General features: G+C 42.7%; 1 protein-coding gene across 1 annotated transcript in view; it reads right to left on the bottom strand.

Annotated features, from left to right (window-relative positions):
• The window catches only part of LOC148036702 (NADP-dependent malic enzyme-like), a 114,468-nt gene extending 95,318 nt beyond the window's left edge, over positions 1 to 19,150 (bottom strand). Inside the window, exons 1-2 of the mRNA XM_087678757.1 lie at positions 18,830 to 19,150; positions 18,536 to 18,706 (exon numbers count right to left, since the gene is read on the bottom strand). Coding sequence (XP_087534883.1) covers positions 18,536 to 18,706; positions 18,830 to 19,101 — 443 coding nt within the window. The 5' untranslated portion in view covers positions 19,102 to 19,150. The remainder of the gene's footprint in view (positions 1 to 18,535; positions 18,707 to 18,829) is intronic.
• Between the last annotated feature and the right edge of the window lie 780 nt (positions 19,151 to 19,930).

Below are 19,930 nucleotides of genomic sequence, written 5' to 3'. Positions count from 1 at the left end.
GATAATGATGAAATTTAAGCCAAATTTTTTTTTTAATAATTATCCCTTCCCCCAGCCGATGCATGGCTGGAGAAGAGGGAGTGTGGGGAGGAATGGCCTAAGGTAGAGTGGTGTAGGGAACGCATGGGGAGAGAATGGTATGCATAAGCCACATGGTGGCTACCATCTCCCCCCCCTAAGGCTATATGAACCCCCCTGCGGAACAGAGAGGAAAGGGAGTGGAGGCTGCTGCGCTGAGAAAGGCACGATCAGAAAGAGGTGAGTGAGAGGCTGCGGTGCTGCACAATCAGAGAGGAGGAACAAAGGAAGGAGTAGAGGCTGCCGTTCTGAGGAGGTAAGGCAAGGGAAGAGACTGCTGGCTGTGGATGAACGAAGGAGGAGAAGACGAAAATGAAGCCGCCGTGAGGGAGCCGTAGAAAACCGCCAGCCTACCACACCGAGTCCGCCGCGCCGCTGCCATACCACTGCCATCGTCCTAATCACCCCCGACAACAATCTTTTCCTCTTCCCAATCATTGGGGCCCTTCCACGTCGATTCTATTAAAAATCAGAAGCTTCTAAGGATAAGGGCCATAAGCCTTGTTCCTACGTGCCCTTCCCCGGTTTTAAAACCAGGTTCGTAAAGCTCAAATTCCTACGCGAGGAGAAGGTATCGACCTACACGCAGTCTCGGAGAGCGAGAGTAAAGGCTACGGGGAGTCCATAACCACGTCTACGATAGCTCCCAAGAAGACGCAAGGCGCACCCGCGGGAGGTTCTTCCCCAAACATACACGTGGATATCCTCACGGATCCACAGGCCCAGGTTTTACGATTTTAATCCCGCATATAAGAAATGCTTTAAGCACGCTTAATTCCATAGGGAGAATGCATTTTACACTTATCGTAAATTCATGTAGTAGTGATAAAAGTACATTTGAGAAAGTATCTCTGTAAACGATAGACAAGGATTGGTGCATATCATGCAATTGGATTGTTTGTATCTCCAAAGTTATGAATGTAAATCACTTATTCGTCCTATGAACTTAGTCGCAAATTGTCTTGTCGTGCATTTTTCAAAGTGGAAGTCTAAAATGCATATTGCCTAGGGTTAAAGAGGAAATTGTTAAGTGCATTGGCTGTGAAGGAAAAGAGTATCTTGCATTTAGTCAATAACTTCCTTTGTTATGACTCGCATGAGGAAATTATTAACTTCCATTGCACGGCATGAAAATGAAACTATGGACATTGCGCGTTGCATGCAAAGATGTTTGTCGAACGGATTGAAGGATGCATGGCACATGAACTTCATTAACGATGTTGTATCTAAGGGTCGCATGTTACATATTCGTCATGCGTAAATTTCATTTCATCGAGTTGCATTTAGAAAAGATTGCATGGCTTATCAAAGCATGATAATTCAAAAGCTTAGACAAAAGGTTGTAGGCATAATTCCTTGATGTAAATCCGAGTAGGTCCTATGTAAGTTATTCTCCAATTTATCATGCGTAATGACTTTAGCAAGGAAAGATAGGGTTATTGCAAACCTTTTTGGTGCATAGAAGTAATGAATCGCATGTTTACATGTATTGTGACGTCTTGCAAACTAGTTTAGCATCTCTAGGAAAGGATTGTTCTTGTCGCAAGACAAGTAGGTCAATTTACCCAAATCACTTGTGATATTATAACCGTTAGGGTTTCGTATAGGCATAACTAGTCGACACGATAAACACCTCAAGGACTAGCTAGGGCTTGGCACGTCAGAAATGCAGCCTAGTATCGTACTTGGACGCCAAGTCGAACCCCTCAAACCCAAAGGTCCTACCCACATTCACGGAATGTTTGGGTCAATTGGACGCTCATGCAAACAACGATCTAGGGTTTCTACCCTAAGGATCGTTCGACCTAATGCTAAAACTCGGATTGAGTTTGGAAACCCTAGGACCGAACGTTGTCGGCCTAGTACAATTAGGGTTGGGTTGGGTAAGAAGACACCCTAAACCCTGCATTCCTTGACCAAGAAACGTCGTTCAATGGAAGAAATGATCCCATGAGCTAGATGTGACATTTGTGCAACAAGTTGCAACGTCGCATGACCTTGTGGTTTAATCACAAGATAGATTTGCCATTCCTTGGAATGAGGTTGGTAGGTTCTAGCGCAAGTTTAACTTGCAAGAGGACGAGTAGTCATCCTGTTACATTACCTTTCTTCGGCTAATTTGCCAAGTTAAGAGAAGTTAAGTATTTGCTTGGAAACAAAGGATCAATCAAGTCAGAGCGACATGGTCGCCAAGATTTACTGTTAATTTATGAAACCTAAGGTGTTGGTTAAGTTGGGTTAACAGGGTATGGCTCTAACCCAAGGACAACAAGGTGAACAAAAAAACCCTTGGGGATCTTGCCAAGTTGCAATTGATCCCGGATCGAATGCTGAATGCATTCGGAGAGAAGGATTCACTCCTTAGCAGTTGGCCAAATAAACGACCACTGGATTGATTGTATTTGTAACAATTTAGGAGCACTGTTTGCATTGTTTGCTCGAGGAACTAGGGATGAAAAGATAATTAATGCTTCAGGTTGAAGGCCTGAAGGGAGAGGCAGCATCAGTTACCCCCGACTGTCTGCCTGACCCTAACCAAGGGGATTGTTAGCCGCGCCGGAAACGTGGACCGAACCCACCGCGAGTGATCTCTCCGTTGGGCACTACTTGGAGCAGGAGGACACTTGGGTGCTAGGGGGGCTCTGGCTGTAAATCCCTTGCCTTCCGAGCCCTGCACAAGAGGCCAACATGACTCGGGATTGGATCTCAAGGCCCGCATACTAGTCTACGGGCGGAATCTTGGATTAGTAATCCCTGTGGATTACTAGATTGCCTTCAGGCAGATTATGGATTACCTTCGAGCGGATTATGGATTGCCTTTGGGCGGCTTATGGATTAGCCTACAGGCTGGATTATATGATGTTTTCCAAAGATAAATAAGATCAATTGTTGAAAAGGAACTTGGTTGACACTGTTTTTCTATGTCAAGTGCTAAGATTACGTGAAGGAACCGATGTCTAACTGGCTAATTAAGGAAGCTATCTTATGCGTGTCCAACTAAACATGGTAGGTAATTAGACAACTAAAACAACCCTGAGGAAAGTGCGGTGGATGTGGCCATGGGTCTGTCCTACGGATGAGTGGTTCCGGTTAGCCGAGAACTTTTCTCAAGCGAAATGGATAGCAGGGAACTTCTCTTGAAGGAAATGAACAGCAAGGAACCTTGACCTAGAATCTAGGTTACTAGAACCCCGATTTATGTTGATTTAGGGGAACGGAATGGGACTATGCCTTATAGACAGAGAGGTCAAGCTTTGCATCCCTCTCATTTCCCATTCTCTTTGAACCAAGTGCAGCATAAATCTGCTTCGACCCTGACGTTTCTGCGTAAAGTAGTTCTTGCCTGGGATTCGACGCTAGCTACCATTCTAGGAGTTTGACCATTAGGAAAACCCTGATTCAGGTCGGTCCTAAGTGGGAACGGCCGGAATACTTCCGCTGCGTGGCAGAATCGGAAAGACCTAGATCGCAAACCCCGTAACATTCCAAGGGAGTGTCGGGCGGAGCTTTCTAGACTCTCCTTCCGATAGGCTGCTAAGACGTGTCCTGAAAGGGAACAGGTGGACACGTTACAACCTCTACCAGACCTCCTGCCTGAAGAGCCCGAAGATGCCCATATACCCAAGCACATTGTGGCAGTCAAAAGAAGAAGACAAGAACTAGCAGAGAAAGCCCAACGCAGAGTACGATCACTGCCAAGACAATTCCCTAAAGAGCCTGTGCCACTACGGGGGAATGCCCATTCTATCAATTGGCCTTAGGAATTGGTCATATGGTGTCAACGGGAGTTCCAGACGAGGCCGTTTGAACTTTCATTTGCTTATCCTCTCTGGACCGTGCTTTGCCTCTAGGTATTCTAGCCAAGATCAAGAATCTGGCTAATGATCTTGCAAACAGGTGGATAGAGGAAAGAAGCCTCATAATAACCAGATGGAGACAAGAGCCTAAAGACTACTCGCAAGACAAGGTAACCAAGGTTCCCAAAACCGTCCAAGGCTACGAGGCACAGCCGAAGTGGCGGAGGAGGATTTGGGATACCAATTTTGACGCCTAGACCGCCTTCTGCAGCTCTCTCCCTGAAGAATGCAACGACCCCATCTACATGCCCTACCCCCGTAGGCCTGGAGTTAACTATGATCGAAATATTTATGGGGATTTTAACTTTCCTGAGATATATAATGTTAATGCCCGGAGCCCCGAGGAATGCCTAGTCTTTAGGTTAGAGGATTTCCTCCCATCTATCAACCGCTTCCTCGCACATTTTTATTCTTGCCCAAATCCAACCTTCTTAAGCACATGTAATTATCTTAGGCTTATCAAGTTCCTACTAATGCAGAGACCCACAGCCGAGGAAGTCCACCTCCCTCCATTCTTTTTTGACATTAACCTAGGGATAGATAGTAGAGCCATGACTAGACTAATGATGAGGACAACCCTGCTTCCCTCCTTTTTGCCTAGAAATCTTAGAGGATATGAGTGATACCCGCTTCACGAGGTACAATCATCCTTTCTTATCATCCACACCTCTGAAGGCCCGGACCGGTATTAAAGAATATCTACAAAGTCGCACATTCCTATCCCAATGCTTGCGACCGCCTCGTAATCCAGCTGAAGGTGATAAGCATTAGCTAGGACATCTTCCTTGTATGTAATTCTTATCAAATATATTATTATTTTTTAAACGAGGGTTCACTTTACTCACTACACCTAGGGTTTACACCTAGCCCCTCCCTCACTTCACGCTTAGGGCACATCAAGGACAACACTTCCAGACCTATCACCCTAAGTTTTGCACTGCACCTCCAACAACACACGAACTGGGCTCTCAAGTGTGGGACATTACCAAGGGCTTACCCAAGGTTAGGCCCATGTCCTAGTTCCACTACACAAGCACTTACACCACACCATGAGACAGACACACCCCTTAGGGAGTACACAACTTTCTCTTGCAGGCTATGATCGTGACTCAGTGAATAGCTACCCAACTAAAGAAGATCATCCACGACATCCGCTAATGACCAGGAATTTTTCCCTGAGTCGGACAGGACACCACTACAGCAGCTTCAGGAGCTTTTGCATACTCCAATGGTTGAATGGACCAACATGCTTGATGTAGCCGACCATCTGCCTGTTGATGGCTACCATGACAACCAAATCAAGCTCAAGGAAAACTCAATGATGGACCCACCATTGGCATAGATTTGGAAACATCATGCAGTCACAATGCAAAGGATTTCTCATACACCTTCACGTGTACTTCTCAACATGGACAACTTTGCTTCATCCACACATTGTTACGAGAAACCATCTCGCAGTCTTCTAACTACGTAATATCTAAGTATGCATGAGCACTCACATAATATCTGCACCGAAATATATACACAATTTGGGTTCTTAAGTGCACGACAATACTCTCAGCTTGCTTAGAGTTCGACCTGTCTCCCCAACTAATTGAACTATGTCTTGTGCACGATAGAGAAGACTAGCACTACCTCTAGGGACAGACCACCTACGAGAGGTTTTCAATTGCAAGTATTGAAGACTCCAATGAAAGTGTCGTTCACTCTTCATCGGCACCCAACTCTGAATTCTTATCATTTATCATCCTGCAAGCCTACCAAGAATCATCATGTGCAGAATCCCCAACAAACCAACACTTGTGCTGGCCATCAGTGCAATCCCCAACAAAGAACAGCCCTACCACTAAATCCAACAACCTTACCACCAGCCACCTAGGCCACCAACGTACCCCCAACGACCTTTCTCCACACCACCACCAACACTCCACGGCAACTACCGATGTCCCTTTCACCCACGTCTTCAGTGCATGCCAAAGCCTGCTATCTATGACGGTGAGTGCCATGGAACTGGCACTCGTCTAGAGGGGGGGTAATGTTAACCGGTAGGCGAACAAGGTGGAAAATCTGAAAAAGCTAAATCAGAAGGCAAAGGCCAAGGCAAAGTGGATCTGAAGACAAAGGCGCACAAGGAAAATCTAGAAACACAAGAAGCGTAGAAAAGTCCTAAATAAGGGAAAAATGCACACAAGGAAAAGCGCAAGTCAACACTTTTGTAAAAGAGCGCAAGCGCATCATGATTTAATTTAAGGAGCATCGGGCTCTCACCCGTGCAATTTGTAAAGGTAGATGGGCGGTAGGAAGGAAGCTAGGAAGATAGAAGTACAATAGGAAAAAGGGGCTAGGCCACGGCCGGCCATGTAAAAAAGGAGATAAGGGGATAGCCGCCTGTGACATTAATGTGACATTAAAGTAATATTTAATGTGACATTAAGGTCACAAACATTGAATGTGACATTAAAGTGACATTTAATGTGACATTAAGGTAAATCAAGGGAAGCATGCACGAGGATGACCGTCCGGGCTCTTAGGCGCCCGAACGGGGTTTAGGGGAGCCTAGAACCAAAGAGAGTCCAGGAATAGTAGGACTCACCAAGGATTGACGGCTGGCAATTGGATCAAGATGGGTCTGGCCAGCAATAAACTAGGCAAGGCTGGGAGGTGAAGGAATCACTCGTGCTCATTCATCCCGACTGCTTTCTCTGGCTTTTATGGTCTTCTTCAGAGTCATCTGTCATTAACATCAGAGCCGACGGGTCTTGTCTTGTGGATTCGTGAAGCTGTTCGAAGAGAAGACGGAGCGGACGGGTTTTGCCCAGTTGACCCGTGAAGTCGTTCGTTTTAGGCGCCCTGGTAAAAAGTCAACGGATTTCGCCTCGTCGACTAACCCGTGAAGCCGTTGGTCTAAGGCGCCTTGGTAACACGTCATACTAATTGACGTAAGGCTTATCTTCGCCACGTCACGTATTTTATGGCGGGGGAGCTATCTTTTACATCGAACGTTGTATGCTAGATCGTGCGACGAATTCTGGCTGGAGCCCGTCTGTAAACGCATCAACGGACCTGACGTCTTGTTCACCTTTCCGCAAGCTGGTCCTTCAGTTTCGTGAAACTGAAGCTATTTTCTGATTCATGTGTGATCAATCGACTGCACGCTCTGGAAATTTATCTCACCAGCCCGATTGCACTTGCATCACAAGTACAAGCTCAGTAGAGAACAAGTTCAGGAAAGGTGCATTGATGGCCTGCGTGAGCATTAAGAAGGGGGCTGAATACTAGCTGTTTCTGTAAAGAAGCTCCATTTCGTGCGTGACCGACTTTGTTTGAAAGATAAAATTTGTTCATTACTCTTCGGGTTTATTTACAAACCAGCAACAGCTGCCTGCCATTAAAATCAGGAAAGTACTTTACTTTGTATGCAAATTTCTTATCTTTGATTTCCAATTCCCGTGTATTAATGGCAGAAAAAGGGAAAGAGAAAGTAATGGAAGGTTCTAGTTCTGGGGACCACCCTAAGGTAGATCCCCATGAATCGGAACTGCAAGAAGAACAGTGGGAAGAATTTTTTGCTACACGAGAACAATTTGATGATCTTACTGCTCGTGTACAGGCTCAGGGGGTTCAAATGGAACTTTTAACCCAAACACTCACTGAAATAAAATCTCAATTAAGTTTATTGTTAGAAAGAGATAAAAATAAGATAGAAACCTCGGATGTCCCATCTTCATCGAAAGATTTAGATATGACTATGCGAGATCCTAAGGAACCCCACCATAAGTTGAGGGATAATCCAGTTTTAAAGGATATGAAACCCCCTCAGTTTCACGGGGAGGAAAAAGATAGAAATAAAGATACAATCTTTAATTTCCTCCAAAAATGGAAAGATTTACATAAACTTAAAAATACCCCACCACATCTCCAAGCACTAGAGGCTAGTTTAACTTTGGGGCCCAAAGCATATAAGTGGTGGCGAAATTTAAAGGAGGCAAATAAAATACCTGAAACTTGGGCTCAATTTGAATCCGTCTTTTTAAAAGAATTCCTTCCTGAAAATGAAATAAAAAGAAATTGGGAAGATTGGGATTATGTCAGACAAAAGGGAAGACCCCTGCTGACATATTTGGAGGAATATCGTGAGATAATCCTCAAATTGGAAGGAATAGATTAATTTCAAAAGACAAGAGGATTCATTAGGGGACTAGATAAAGCCTGCAAAAAGGAAGTAAAAAGAAGTTCACCTAAGACGCTGGAAGAGGCAATTAAATTTGCATTAATCAATGAAGATAGTATGCGTCCAGGTACACTCACTAGTCTCACTGATACGGAGCCCAAGTCTAAGGAATTGGAAACCTCAAAATTTGTGGGCAAATTTAAAAGGAAAATGCCATTTTTTAAGGGTAAAAAACAACCTTTTGAAAAGGAACCATATGTGAGGCCAAAGTTAAGTCCTGATGACTTTGATAAGGCCAAAAAAGAAAAGTTGTGTTTCAACTGCCTATCCCCTAACCATGCTGCTTGGAATTGCCCTCAAAAGAAAAAGGGGGAAGACAAAGGAAAGGATAAGGACAAGGGCAAGGGAAAAGAAAAACAAATCCATGTAGTGCAGACCTTAGAATTAAAGGGGCATGAAAAGTACAAATCTTTAGAGGTCTTCCACATGGATATACAACACAAGTGTTGTATATCAACTTCTATGTGGCAGCCTACTTTTGGGCCACATGATTTAGTTAGAGTACATGGATTGATAGCTGGAAAGAGGGTTAGAGTCATGATTGATGACTCTGCTACACATAATTTTATAAATTATGCACTTGTCAAAAAATTGAAACTTCCCCAACAAAAGAGTGAGCATCAATATGTTGTTCGTATGATACAAGGCCAAGATAATAAAATATGGGATACAATGGTATCCAATTTGGAAATTGAGATTCAAGGATATAAAGATAAACTTGATTTCCAAATTATGAACATGGAAAGAGTTGATATTGCTCTAGGGAGGGAGTGGCTATGGGGATTGGAACCATCCTTAAAACGTAGTTACCATCATAATACACTGGAATTTGAAAGGGATGGTAAGACTTTTGTCATTCAAGGGGAACATGAAGTATCTGAAAATCCTTTGCTGTGTTCTACTGAAGTTCAGAAGCTGATAAAGAAGGAAGTTTGTGAGGTATATATGTTATGGTCTCTTCCTGTACAGAACACTTTCACTTTCTGTAATATAAAGCAACAATTTTCTTATGTTGTGAGTTGAATGTAAATAATGAATTAAGTAGTTTATTAGATGATTTTAAAGATGTGTTTCCTTTTGATTTACCAAGTGGCCTTCCACCAGATAGGGGTGATATAAATCACCCAATTGGCACAAATAAGGATACACACCCTATTTCTAAACCACCCTATAGGTTAAGTGAAACACAGCATCAAGAAGTTGAAAGACAAATTAAGGATTACCTTGATAAAGGGTTTATACAACCCAGTAATTCACCTTGGGCTTCACCAATTTTATTAGTAAAGAAAAAAGATGGTTCTATGCAACTTTGTGTTGACTATAGAGCACTTAATAAAATAACGGTGAAGAACAAATTTCCTATGCCCAGAATGGAAGATCTTTTTGATCAATTACAAGGGGCAAAATTTTTCACAAAGATAGATTTAAGATCAGGCTATCATCAAGTACGAATTAAGGCACAAGATGTTCCCAAGACAGCATTTCGTACTAGATACGAGCATTATGATTTTTTAGTGATGCCTTTTGGCCTCACTAATGCACCAGCTACCTTTATGAAGCTGATGAATAGTGTTTTACGGCCCTATCTAGGACATTTTGTAGTAGTCTTCTTGGATGATATCTTGATCTTTAGTAAATCAAGAGAAGAACATTTGGAACACTTACAATTAGTATTCCAACTGTTAAGAACACATTCCCTTTATGCGAAGAAAACTAAATGTGAATTCTTTGCACAAGAGGTCAAATATTTGGGGCATATTATCTCGAAAGAGGGAATCAACATGGATCCAGAAAAAGTAAGGGCAATTATTAAATGGCCATCTCCAAGGAACCTGAAAGAGCTGCAGATCTTCCTAGGTTTATCTGGATTTTATCGTAGATTCATTCGAGATTATGCCAAAATAGCTGTTCCAATGACAAACCAACTTAAAGGGAAAGGAAAGAGCTTCAATTGGAGAACAGACCAAAATGAAAGTTTTCAAAAACTTAAGGTAGCTATTGCTACAGCTCCAGTATTATTAATAGTGGATCCCAATAAACCATTTGTGGTTGAAGCTGATGCCAGTGATAAGGCGATAGGCGCGGTCTTATTACAAGAGGGTCGACCAGTTGCTTTTGAAAGCAAGAAATTAGATCGTGCAAAACAGAATTATTCTATTTATGAGAGGGAGCTATATGCAATAGTACATGCAATGAAGAAATGGAGTCACTATCTGTACGGTGCCAAACTTTTGATTTTATCGGATCATGAAAGCATTAAGTGGCTTAATGATCAACCGGATTTACACGGGCGTCAAGCCAGATGGGCCGAACTCCTCCAAGAGTTCGACTATGAGATAAGATATAGAAAAGGAAAATATAATATAGTAGCTGATGCACTCAACAGAATGCCCATCATTAATGAATTGAGTTTTACTCAGTTCACTTCCAACTTGCTTGAATCTTTAAAAGGGAAATGCCAGGTTGATCCGGCATATTCCAACATATGGGGATCCAATTGAAAGTGCTTCTACTGAGAAAGGAATATCTGAGGATGTTCAACAAGAAAATGGAGCATCAGGGGTTGCTCAAACTGGATTCAAGTGGAAGAATTTTACCATTGATAATGGTTATTTACTCTACAAGGATAGGGTATGTGTCCCGAAAGATACAGAAATAAGGCGCCAGATACTCTTTGAGTGTCATGATACCCCTAGCACGGGACATCCAGGAGTTAATAAGACTTATAGTCTTATTAAAAGGCAGTTCTATTGGCCTGGAATGAATAAGGACGTCCTTGACTATGTGGTCAAATGTAATAAATGCCAGGTTAATAAAGCTGAAAGATTAAAGATGGAAGGACTTCTCCATCTACTAGAGATTCCTTCGGGAAAATGGGAGAGTATCTCCATGGACTTTATTGTTGCTTTACCCAAAACACAGAGGGGGCACGACTCTGTATGGGTGATTGTGGATAGGTTAATCAAAATGGCTAGGTTCATTCCAACTTCAACTGATGTTAAAACACCAGAATTGGCTAGATTGTTTGTAGAGAACATATACCGATTGTATGGCCTTCCGGCAAATATAGTTTCTGATCGGGATAGAAAATTTGATAGCCAATTTTGGCATGCGGTATTTAGGAAATTGGATACTAAACTTAGCATGAGTACGGCGGATCATCCGCAAACTGATGGACAAACTGAAAGGGTTAACCAAATCCTTGAAGATATGCTTAGGGCATATGTAAGTAAAAGGCAAACTAATTGGGAAGAGTATCTACCGATAGCAGAGTTTGCATATAATAGTGCCAAGCACTCTTCCACTGGATATAGTCCATTTATGTTAATGTATGGGTTTCAGCCCAGAGCTCCTTTTGCAGTAGGACTGCATAAGGAAAAGCTTCAGGTAGCTAAAGATTTTTTGGAGGATATGAATAGTATGTTAAAATTTGCTCAAGAAAATATTTAAAAGGCTCAAAATCGAGCTAGAGCATATGCAGATCCTCACCGAAGAGACATCTCCTTTGAAGAAGGAGAATTGGTCTATCTTAAGGTGCCTGAACAAACTAAAACTATGAAAAAGAGACAATGTCCAAAGCTTTCACCGAGGTATTGTGGTCCTTTCATAATACTTAAAAAGGTGGGGGAATTGGCTTACAAGCTCCAACTACCTGCTGGTAGTAAAATACATCCAGTTTTTCATGTAAGTAAATTAAGGAAGAAGCTAGGTGATTTGGATAATCTAATCTTAAATGATGATATTGAGGAGCTATTAAATGACCAATCTAATCCACATGAACCAGAAAGAATATTAAATGTTCGTAATAGACGAACGAGGAATACTATTTATCAAGAATGTTTGGTTAAGTGGAAAGATTGTTCAGAAGAAAGCTCAACATGGGAGCGAGTAAGTACTTTAAAAAAAAGGTTTCCCAATTTACAGTTAGACCTTCCAAGTATCGTTTTCGAGGACGAAACTGATTCTTAAGGGGAAGGAAATGTGACATTAATGAGACATTAAAGTGATATTTAATGTGACATTAAGGTCACAAACATTGAATGTGACATTAAAGTGACATTTAATGTGACATTAAGGTAAATCAAGGGGAACATGCACGAGGATGATCGTCCGGGCTCTTGGGCACCCGAATGGGGTTTAGGGGAGCCTAGAACCAAAGAGAGTCCAGGAATAGTAGGACTCACCAAGGATTGACGGCTGGCAATTGGAACAGGATGGGTCTGGCCAGCAATAAACTAGGCAAGGCTGGGAGGTGAAGGAATCACTCGTGCTCATTCATCCCGACTGCTTTCTCTGGCTTTTATGGTCTTCTTCAAAGTCATTTATCACCACCCAAAAGAGATTTAGGATTTTGTATATAAAGTTGAAAAGTGAATTAGAAGCTCATTCTTGTGTGTGGCCAAAGCTTCTTCTTCTTCTCTTGTTTCTTGCCTTCTTGCTTGTGCTTGAGTGAGGGATTGAGGGAGTGTGAGGGAGTGAGAGAGTGAGTGTGTGAGAGTGAGGGATCGTGGAGAAGAAGCTCCTCATCTTCTCTCTTCATCTTCTCTTCTTCTCTTCTCTTCTCTTTTCTCGCGCGGCTATGGAGGATGAAGCTTGATAGAGAGGGCTTGAGCTTGCTTGAGCTTGCCACAAGGATCGTGGAGCTACTGAAGTGCAAGAGAGAGGAGGGAACTCGATCGAGTATCAAGGTAAGCTCACTACACCCGTAAGGTGGACATTGCACATCGGCTATGTGAGAGGTAGCCATGGCTGCTCGGCTTGAAACGCTTGATCAATAAGCGGTCCGTAGGTCTCAGGGTAGAGCTCCGTAGCTCCCCTTCATGCTTAGCCATGCAAGCCTATCACAAGCTTTTGGGCTGAGATAGTCAATACAACTGTGTATATCATCAATAGATCATCTTCCAGTGGTTTGGAATTCCAGGTTGCAGAGGAGGTATGGACTGGGAAACCTCCATCTTATGCACATCTACGTGTCTTTGGATGTGAGACATTCTCCCATGTGCCTAAGGACAAGCGTAGGAAACTGGATCCTAAGAGTGTTAAACGCATTTTCCTTGGCAATGGAAATACAGACAAGGTGAGTTATTGCTGCTGGGATCCGCATGTCTAAAAGTCATTCGCAGCCATGATATAGTCTTCCATGAAGATAAGATGCATCAGCAGCCTGAGAAGGTGGTAGAGATAGACAAAGTTATATTCCAGGAGGAGCCACGTGCTCCTGCATAGCCAGTTGGATAGCCTGCAACAGCAGTTGGTACACATGGCTAGGATGTTAGACATGCACCAGAGCCTACACTGAGACTGTCTACTAGAGATAGACGCCCACCTGATAGATTTAAGCCCTCGATGCATTATGTCTTGATTACAAATGCAAGAGAGCCTCTCACCTACAATGAGGCTATGCACAGGGGTGACGGTCACTCTTAGGAGAGGGCTATGCAGTCTAAGATAGACTCCCTGCATAAGAATATGACTTGGAATCTGGTTGCATTGCCTAAGGGCAAGAAGGCTTTTGCCATGCAAATGGATGTACAAGCTGAAAAGTACCCCTGGGCACCCCAAGCTGGCTTATAAGGCAAGACTTGTTGCTAAGGATTTTAAACAGGAGCATAGTGTTGACTTTGATGAAGTATTTTCTCCTGTGGTTAAGATGACCATCCTACGCTTGGTTTTGGCCTTAGTTGCGCAGCTTGACTTAGGCATGTATTAGATAGATGTCAAGACTACATTCTTGTATGGGGATTTATATGATGAGATATACATGGAACAGCCTAAGGGCTTTGCAAAACCTAGCAAGGAGCACCTAGTGTGCAAGTTAAAGAAACGTCTTTATGGCTTGAAGCAGGCACCTAGGGAGTGGTATCATTAGTTTGATGCCTTTATGCAATCACAAGGCTACAACAGGAGTGCTATGGATCCCTGTCTTTACACGAAGAAAGTCTGTGATGGCTCATTGCTTATTTTGGTACTTTATGTGGATGATATGCTGATAGCAAGGAAAGCTCATAATGAGCTAGATGCTCTTAAATCTTAGCTAAAGAAGAGCTTTGAGATGAAGAATTTGGGACAGACCTCTCACATTCTTGGTATGCGGATTAAGCGCAACAGGCATCAAGAACTACTCTATCTCTCACAGAGGAAGTACATTCATAAAGTCCTTGAGTGTTTCCGTATGCAAGACGTGAAGCCTATTGGTTCTCCATTACCTTCTTATGTGAAGGTTTCACAGGCCGATTGTCCGTAGATAAATGAGCAAAGAGCCCAGATGGCCAAGATCCCTTGTGCATCAGCCGTGGGTAGTTTGATGTATGCATGATAGCCACTCGTCCAAATATTGCCTTTGCAGTTGGTGTTGTGGCACACTATATAGCTACACCTAGCACGAAACATTGGAATGCCGTGGAGGGTATCATGAGGTATCTGAAAGGCACAGCACATATATGTATTTGCTATGGCAACCAAGATACAGGAGTTGTGGGATACACAGACTCCAATTATGCAAGACATGCAGATAGTAGAAAGTCCACTTCTGGCTATGTATTCACCTATGCTGGAGATGTTCTCTTGGATGTCCAAGGTTCAGAAGTGTATGGCTTTCTCTACCACTAAGACCGAGTATATTGTAGCCACTAAGGCTTGCAAGGAGGCCATATGGTTAGGTTGTTTGGTTCATGACCTTGGGATTGATGCTATGCCTACGCTGCATTCAGATTCTAAGTGCTATTCAGTTAACCAAGAATCTGGTCTTCCATACGAAGACAAAACACATTGAGGTGAGATATCACTTTATACGTGGGGTCATGGAGGATAGGTCTGTTGACCTTGTCAAGATCTCCATTGACGAAAATCCTACAGATCTACTCACAAAAAGCCTCACTACTAAGCGCTTTGCCTTTCTCAGGATATTGATGGGCGTTGGATGAGATAACGTTTTTGCTCATCCTGTTGTACATATGTACATTGTACTGCCTTTTCTTTTTTCTTTTCACTCCTCACTGGGGCAAATTCGCCTTTAAGTGAAAGGTTGTTGGAAGTAAAGGCACCTCTGCCTAGCCGCCCGTATATTACTATACTGATAGTACCCGTCACTGCACACTGCAAGTGGTGGGCGTCCATCACCGTCACTTTATTCTTTATTCTCTTAGTGACAGTTTGAATAAAGGAAGGCCCACCCACACATTGTGATTGTTGGAGTTCCCATTTCGTCTCTCTCTTTCTTGCTCTTGCTCTCCCGCCATAGCTCTTCCAAGCAAAGCTTCAATCCTTCTCACCTTTCATTTTCTACTAGCTAATTGCATCATTATTTGCACTCAGGTCTGATCAACCAATTTTGGACTGATCATGCTATTTATAGCTTACCCCCCATACGCCACACTTCGCATATTATCTTCTTTGTCTACAAGTTCAACACGCATGGTCTCCATCGTTCATTCACCTCTATTGCAACCGTAGTCAAATTAGGTTGGAGATGTCGACCATAGGAGATCAACAACTAGTTATTGTTTTCACTTTGGGTATAAGTTTTATCTCTTGGAGTAGCAAGAAGAAGCCTGATATTGCCCTATCGTCTACAAAGGTGGACTATTGAGCACCATCTTCTACCACATGTGAGAAGGTGTGGCTTCGACGATTGTTAGGAGAGCTTGGCTATTCTTAGAGAGGTCCCACCATACTACATTGCAACAAATAGAGTTGCATTACTTTGGCACGAAATCTCGTATACCATGCTACGTCGAAGCACATTGAGATACAGTGTCATTTCATTCGGGAGAAAATCTTGGATGAGCCCATTGATGTGATTTACTGCAAGACAAAGAACAACTTAGCAGATTTGTTTATAAAGGCTCTTCCTCAGACTATTCTCGATAGCACTCTAGATCCCCAAGCCTTATGCCCCATCCATGAGCTAAGAGGGGGTGTTACAAAATTTATTCATCCCTTGAATAGGCATTGGCAAGCTATTGTTGTACAATTAGCACTCCCTAACACAATTATGCATTTTCTATTTATCAAGTCAAATAGCTCGAGACAATCTACAACCTATTTCCAGTCTCACCAGGTAATTGCGCAAGTCTTGCAAAAGCTGTGCAAGTTGCCACATGGCAGCTAGCAGTTTTGCATAGCATTATTTCCATTATTTTATTCAACGATTCCATTATGGCAATAGTCAGCTAGTCTAAACTAGCCAACCTGATTATTTTATGCTTTTCTTCATGCCTACTTATAGGCAACCTGCTTTGGTCATTCCACTTGTCAGTTTTCAAGTGAAAAGAGAAATCAGCTCGCAAAGATATTTCAATAGCCCCTATATACATCTACCTTCTTCATTTCAGCATTTGTCTAATTGCAAATTTCTACATTCTGCTATCTCTTTTCTCTCCCTCTCTCATGTTCATTTTCTTTCAGTCTTATCAATATGCTTCCGCATTTGTTGCACTCAACACCTATAAGTGTGCAAGAAATCCTAAGAGTACTCTTGGCTAGCATCCCAAGCTAGAAAGATGGACAAGGCCCAAAAATAGGGACAAAGGACAATAAGATCAAAAAGAGTAGACCCAGACAATGCTCCTAATGTCCCTCACTAACTTAGTGTAGGTCTCACAACCAAGAGATGACCACGATCACTAGCATCCCCCCAACTCTACACCTACTCGCCCTCCCTTTTTCAACTTTTCTCCCAGCTACCCCTACCTACCCTCTTCGTGTTCTTCCCCACAAGCCCTCATTACCACCTTCCTCTGCTACACCCACCTAGCTATGTGCCTACTCAACTACCATGGAATGCACCCCCTACATTGGGGGCACTATTTCAAGTAGTCCATGTGCTCTCCTCCTCGATTCTTCCTTCCCCACAAGTGTCGGCATAAGAATCACAAAACTCCAACAATTCAGCAACACAAGAACCTGCACAACAACAAGAAGTAAAAAACTTAATTCGTGAGACAGCAGCCAATCCATCTTCTCCCTCTGAGAATTCAGTCAACCCCCATCCCTCCCACACCAATACTATCCCACAAACAATTTAATCATGATGCAGAGCTCGACATTAGACACAAAGTGGCCACCCTTGAGGCATCATCTTTGGCATGCCAATAGACTAGTCTCTCCACTGATGCATACAACTATTTGCAAAGGTGAATGTCATCATTGAGTCAACATGTCCACAAAACTAAGAGTGTTACAAGAATGTATGGCAATTGTTGCATCTAGCATTGTCCTCCCTTGCATGGCTCATTGTATTGCATCCCTGTTGAGCTCACTCTTCACTCTTGTTGGCTCTTCTTTGTTTTCTCCTCACCCCCATCCCTCCACTTTCCCACCATCTCTTCGTCTCTTTGCCCTCCCACTAGCATCTCCAAAGCCCAAACTTTAATTGACATCAATTTCTCCTCTAAGCCATGTTGCCATCACAGGTTCAAGAACCTTCTTGAAAGCTCATATGGGACACCTATACAAAACCCCATAGAGTGTCAAACCTTCTCTCTCTTCACCCTACTCTCCTAACTTATTTCAGTTTTCAATATATTGTTTCACTTGTTTTAAGAACTTACCATGTCGGTCCATAATATTGCCTACCAGGCTTCCACATATAGTACTATCATATTTAAATCTATATACCTAAGAGCCACTCACAAATCCAAAAACTAAGAGGTATCAATAATCCACATCTAAATCAATGGGGCAAGATGTCCTTGCACAAGCCATGTGACAATAGCCAACCCCCGGCAAGCAATCAGCAAGACACACAAATTTTTTAAGGCCTAATAAACTATGCCCTACTAAACAAACAATCCATTGCACTATTACTGTTGGTAGTATCATCTACTCTGACAACCGATCTATCTCTAAACCTGTCTTAACATTTTCAACATGGAATTCACATGTTGACACCTAAGATTTTTCTTCTTCACATAATCCTCAAATAGCTGGAGAGACTGGAGCTTGATGTCAAGTGCCATCCACTTATATACAATTGCCTATAGTGATGGTAGTTTAACTCTACACCGCCACCGCCTCTTGAGCACTTGGTTCTACCTACGAAATCACTACCCAGTCCCTCCTGCAGCAGACAGTCGCTGAGGTGACTAAAGCGGATATTCACCAGCACTTTGGATGCAAAATTTATAAAAACACCAACTGTTGGCATCATTAATAGAAGCTTTGAGATATCTCTCAGCTTCTAGTAGACAAAACAGACCGACAAATTGGGCTGTACTTAGCTGTAGATCCGTTTGAATTCCATTTTTCCGGGAGGGAGAATAATTCATGCCCAGTTTGAAGCTTACGAGAGGGAGAATACTCAATACCCAGTTTGGACATGAGCTTCAGCAAAATCAGAATTTAAAGGCGAAGAAAATGGGTAACCCACCAAGCGACATTGTGACTCCAAGGGGTAACAGCTTGGTCCGCAGTGGCACTGTCTTCTCCAAAGACATCACGAACTCCTCCACCGACGGTGTGGGATGGATCCTTGTCCACAACAGAGGAAATACCGTTCCTCATGTCGTGTGATTGTCTCTCCATTGTAAAAGGAGATGCGCTGCACTTGTCAAAGCGTGGGAAAACACGATGAGAAAATCTCTCTCTCTCTCTCTCTCTCTCTCTCTCTCTCTCTGTCTCTCTCTCTCTCTCTCTCATATAGACATGCATGCCTGTGTAGTACCTTCCAGAAGCAGAGAACCGCGAGATGAACAGACTAAAGAATGGAACCCGAGGGCCAATGGGAGGGGCTGAGGGGAAGGGATTGGGGAAACATGGAAAGGAAGAAGGAATGGCATGGTCCGTAAATGGGGAAGCATGACGGAAGCGTGAAGAGGACGAAACTGCTGCTCTTGTGGCGATGGTGGAGGTGGCAGGGAGAAGTACTCGTACGAATGCTACTAGCAGTGATGGTGGTGGGGGTGGCGCTGATTTCAATGCACGTTTGCGTAGCATTATTTTTCCCCTTCTCTCTCTCTCTCTCTCTCGCGCGCGTTGTAATAAGTACCTGCAGAGTCTTCTACGTCTATAAAGTTTGCCAGTGCGTTGCATTAAAATCACACACATTTTGACAACCTTACTGAATAAGCATTGAAATTTGATGTAAACCCTCCATAGTATAAACATCTATCTAAATGCCCCTTATTTTGTAAATGTGCATAGTATCAACATCTAAATGGCCCTTATTGAGACAAACTTCAAAGCCACCAAGATGTTTATAGCAATATTTGATAAGGAAGAGCCAACCTCATCCTTTGAGATTGTTTTTTTTTCCTTTTTTCTTTTTTCTGATAGAACCCATTAAAGGAGTATTCAAAGTATATGTACAACTCTAAGGCTCCGAACAAGGAAGGAGGAATTTTCTTTAGGAAGCATTAAAGGAGTATTGAAAGTATATTTACAACTCTTAGGCTCCGAACAAGGGAGGAGGAGATTTGGTAGGAAGCATTAAAGTAGTATTGAAAGTATATGTATAGCCCTGCGGCTCCAAACAGAGAAGGAGGAGACTTGGATGTCACTACCATCGTGTTAGACAGAGTCCCAATGTGCTTCCATGTGTTAAAGCACCTCTCAATGTCTTATGGGATTGTAACAGGCAAATCTTTCAAAACAGCCACCCCAAGCAAGAGATATTGTGCATAAATGTGATTTATTATTGTACTCACTCTTCTCATTAAATAAAAAATATGTTTGGTTGGTGTGATGTAAATATTTTTTAATGGATCTTTTCTTTTCTTTATTTATTTCCTAAGTACTCAATAAAATGATTATAGTTATATTCATT

The sequence above is a fragment of the Lygodium microphyllum genome, chromosome 5 (genome assembly GCF_053477565.2).
Source record: "Lygodium microphyllum isolate KBCC chromosome 5, Lygodium_microphyllum_v1.1.10, whole genome shotgun sequence".
NCBI classification, from domain to species: domain Eukaryota; kingdom Viridiplantae; phylum Streptophyta; class Polypodiopsida; order Schizaeales; family Lygodiaceae; genus Lygodium; species Lygodium microphyllum.
This window is presented reverse-complemented; position numbering and strand designations above follow the sequence as displayed.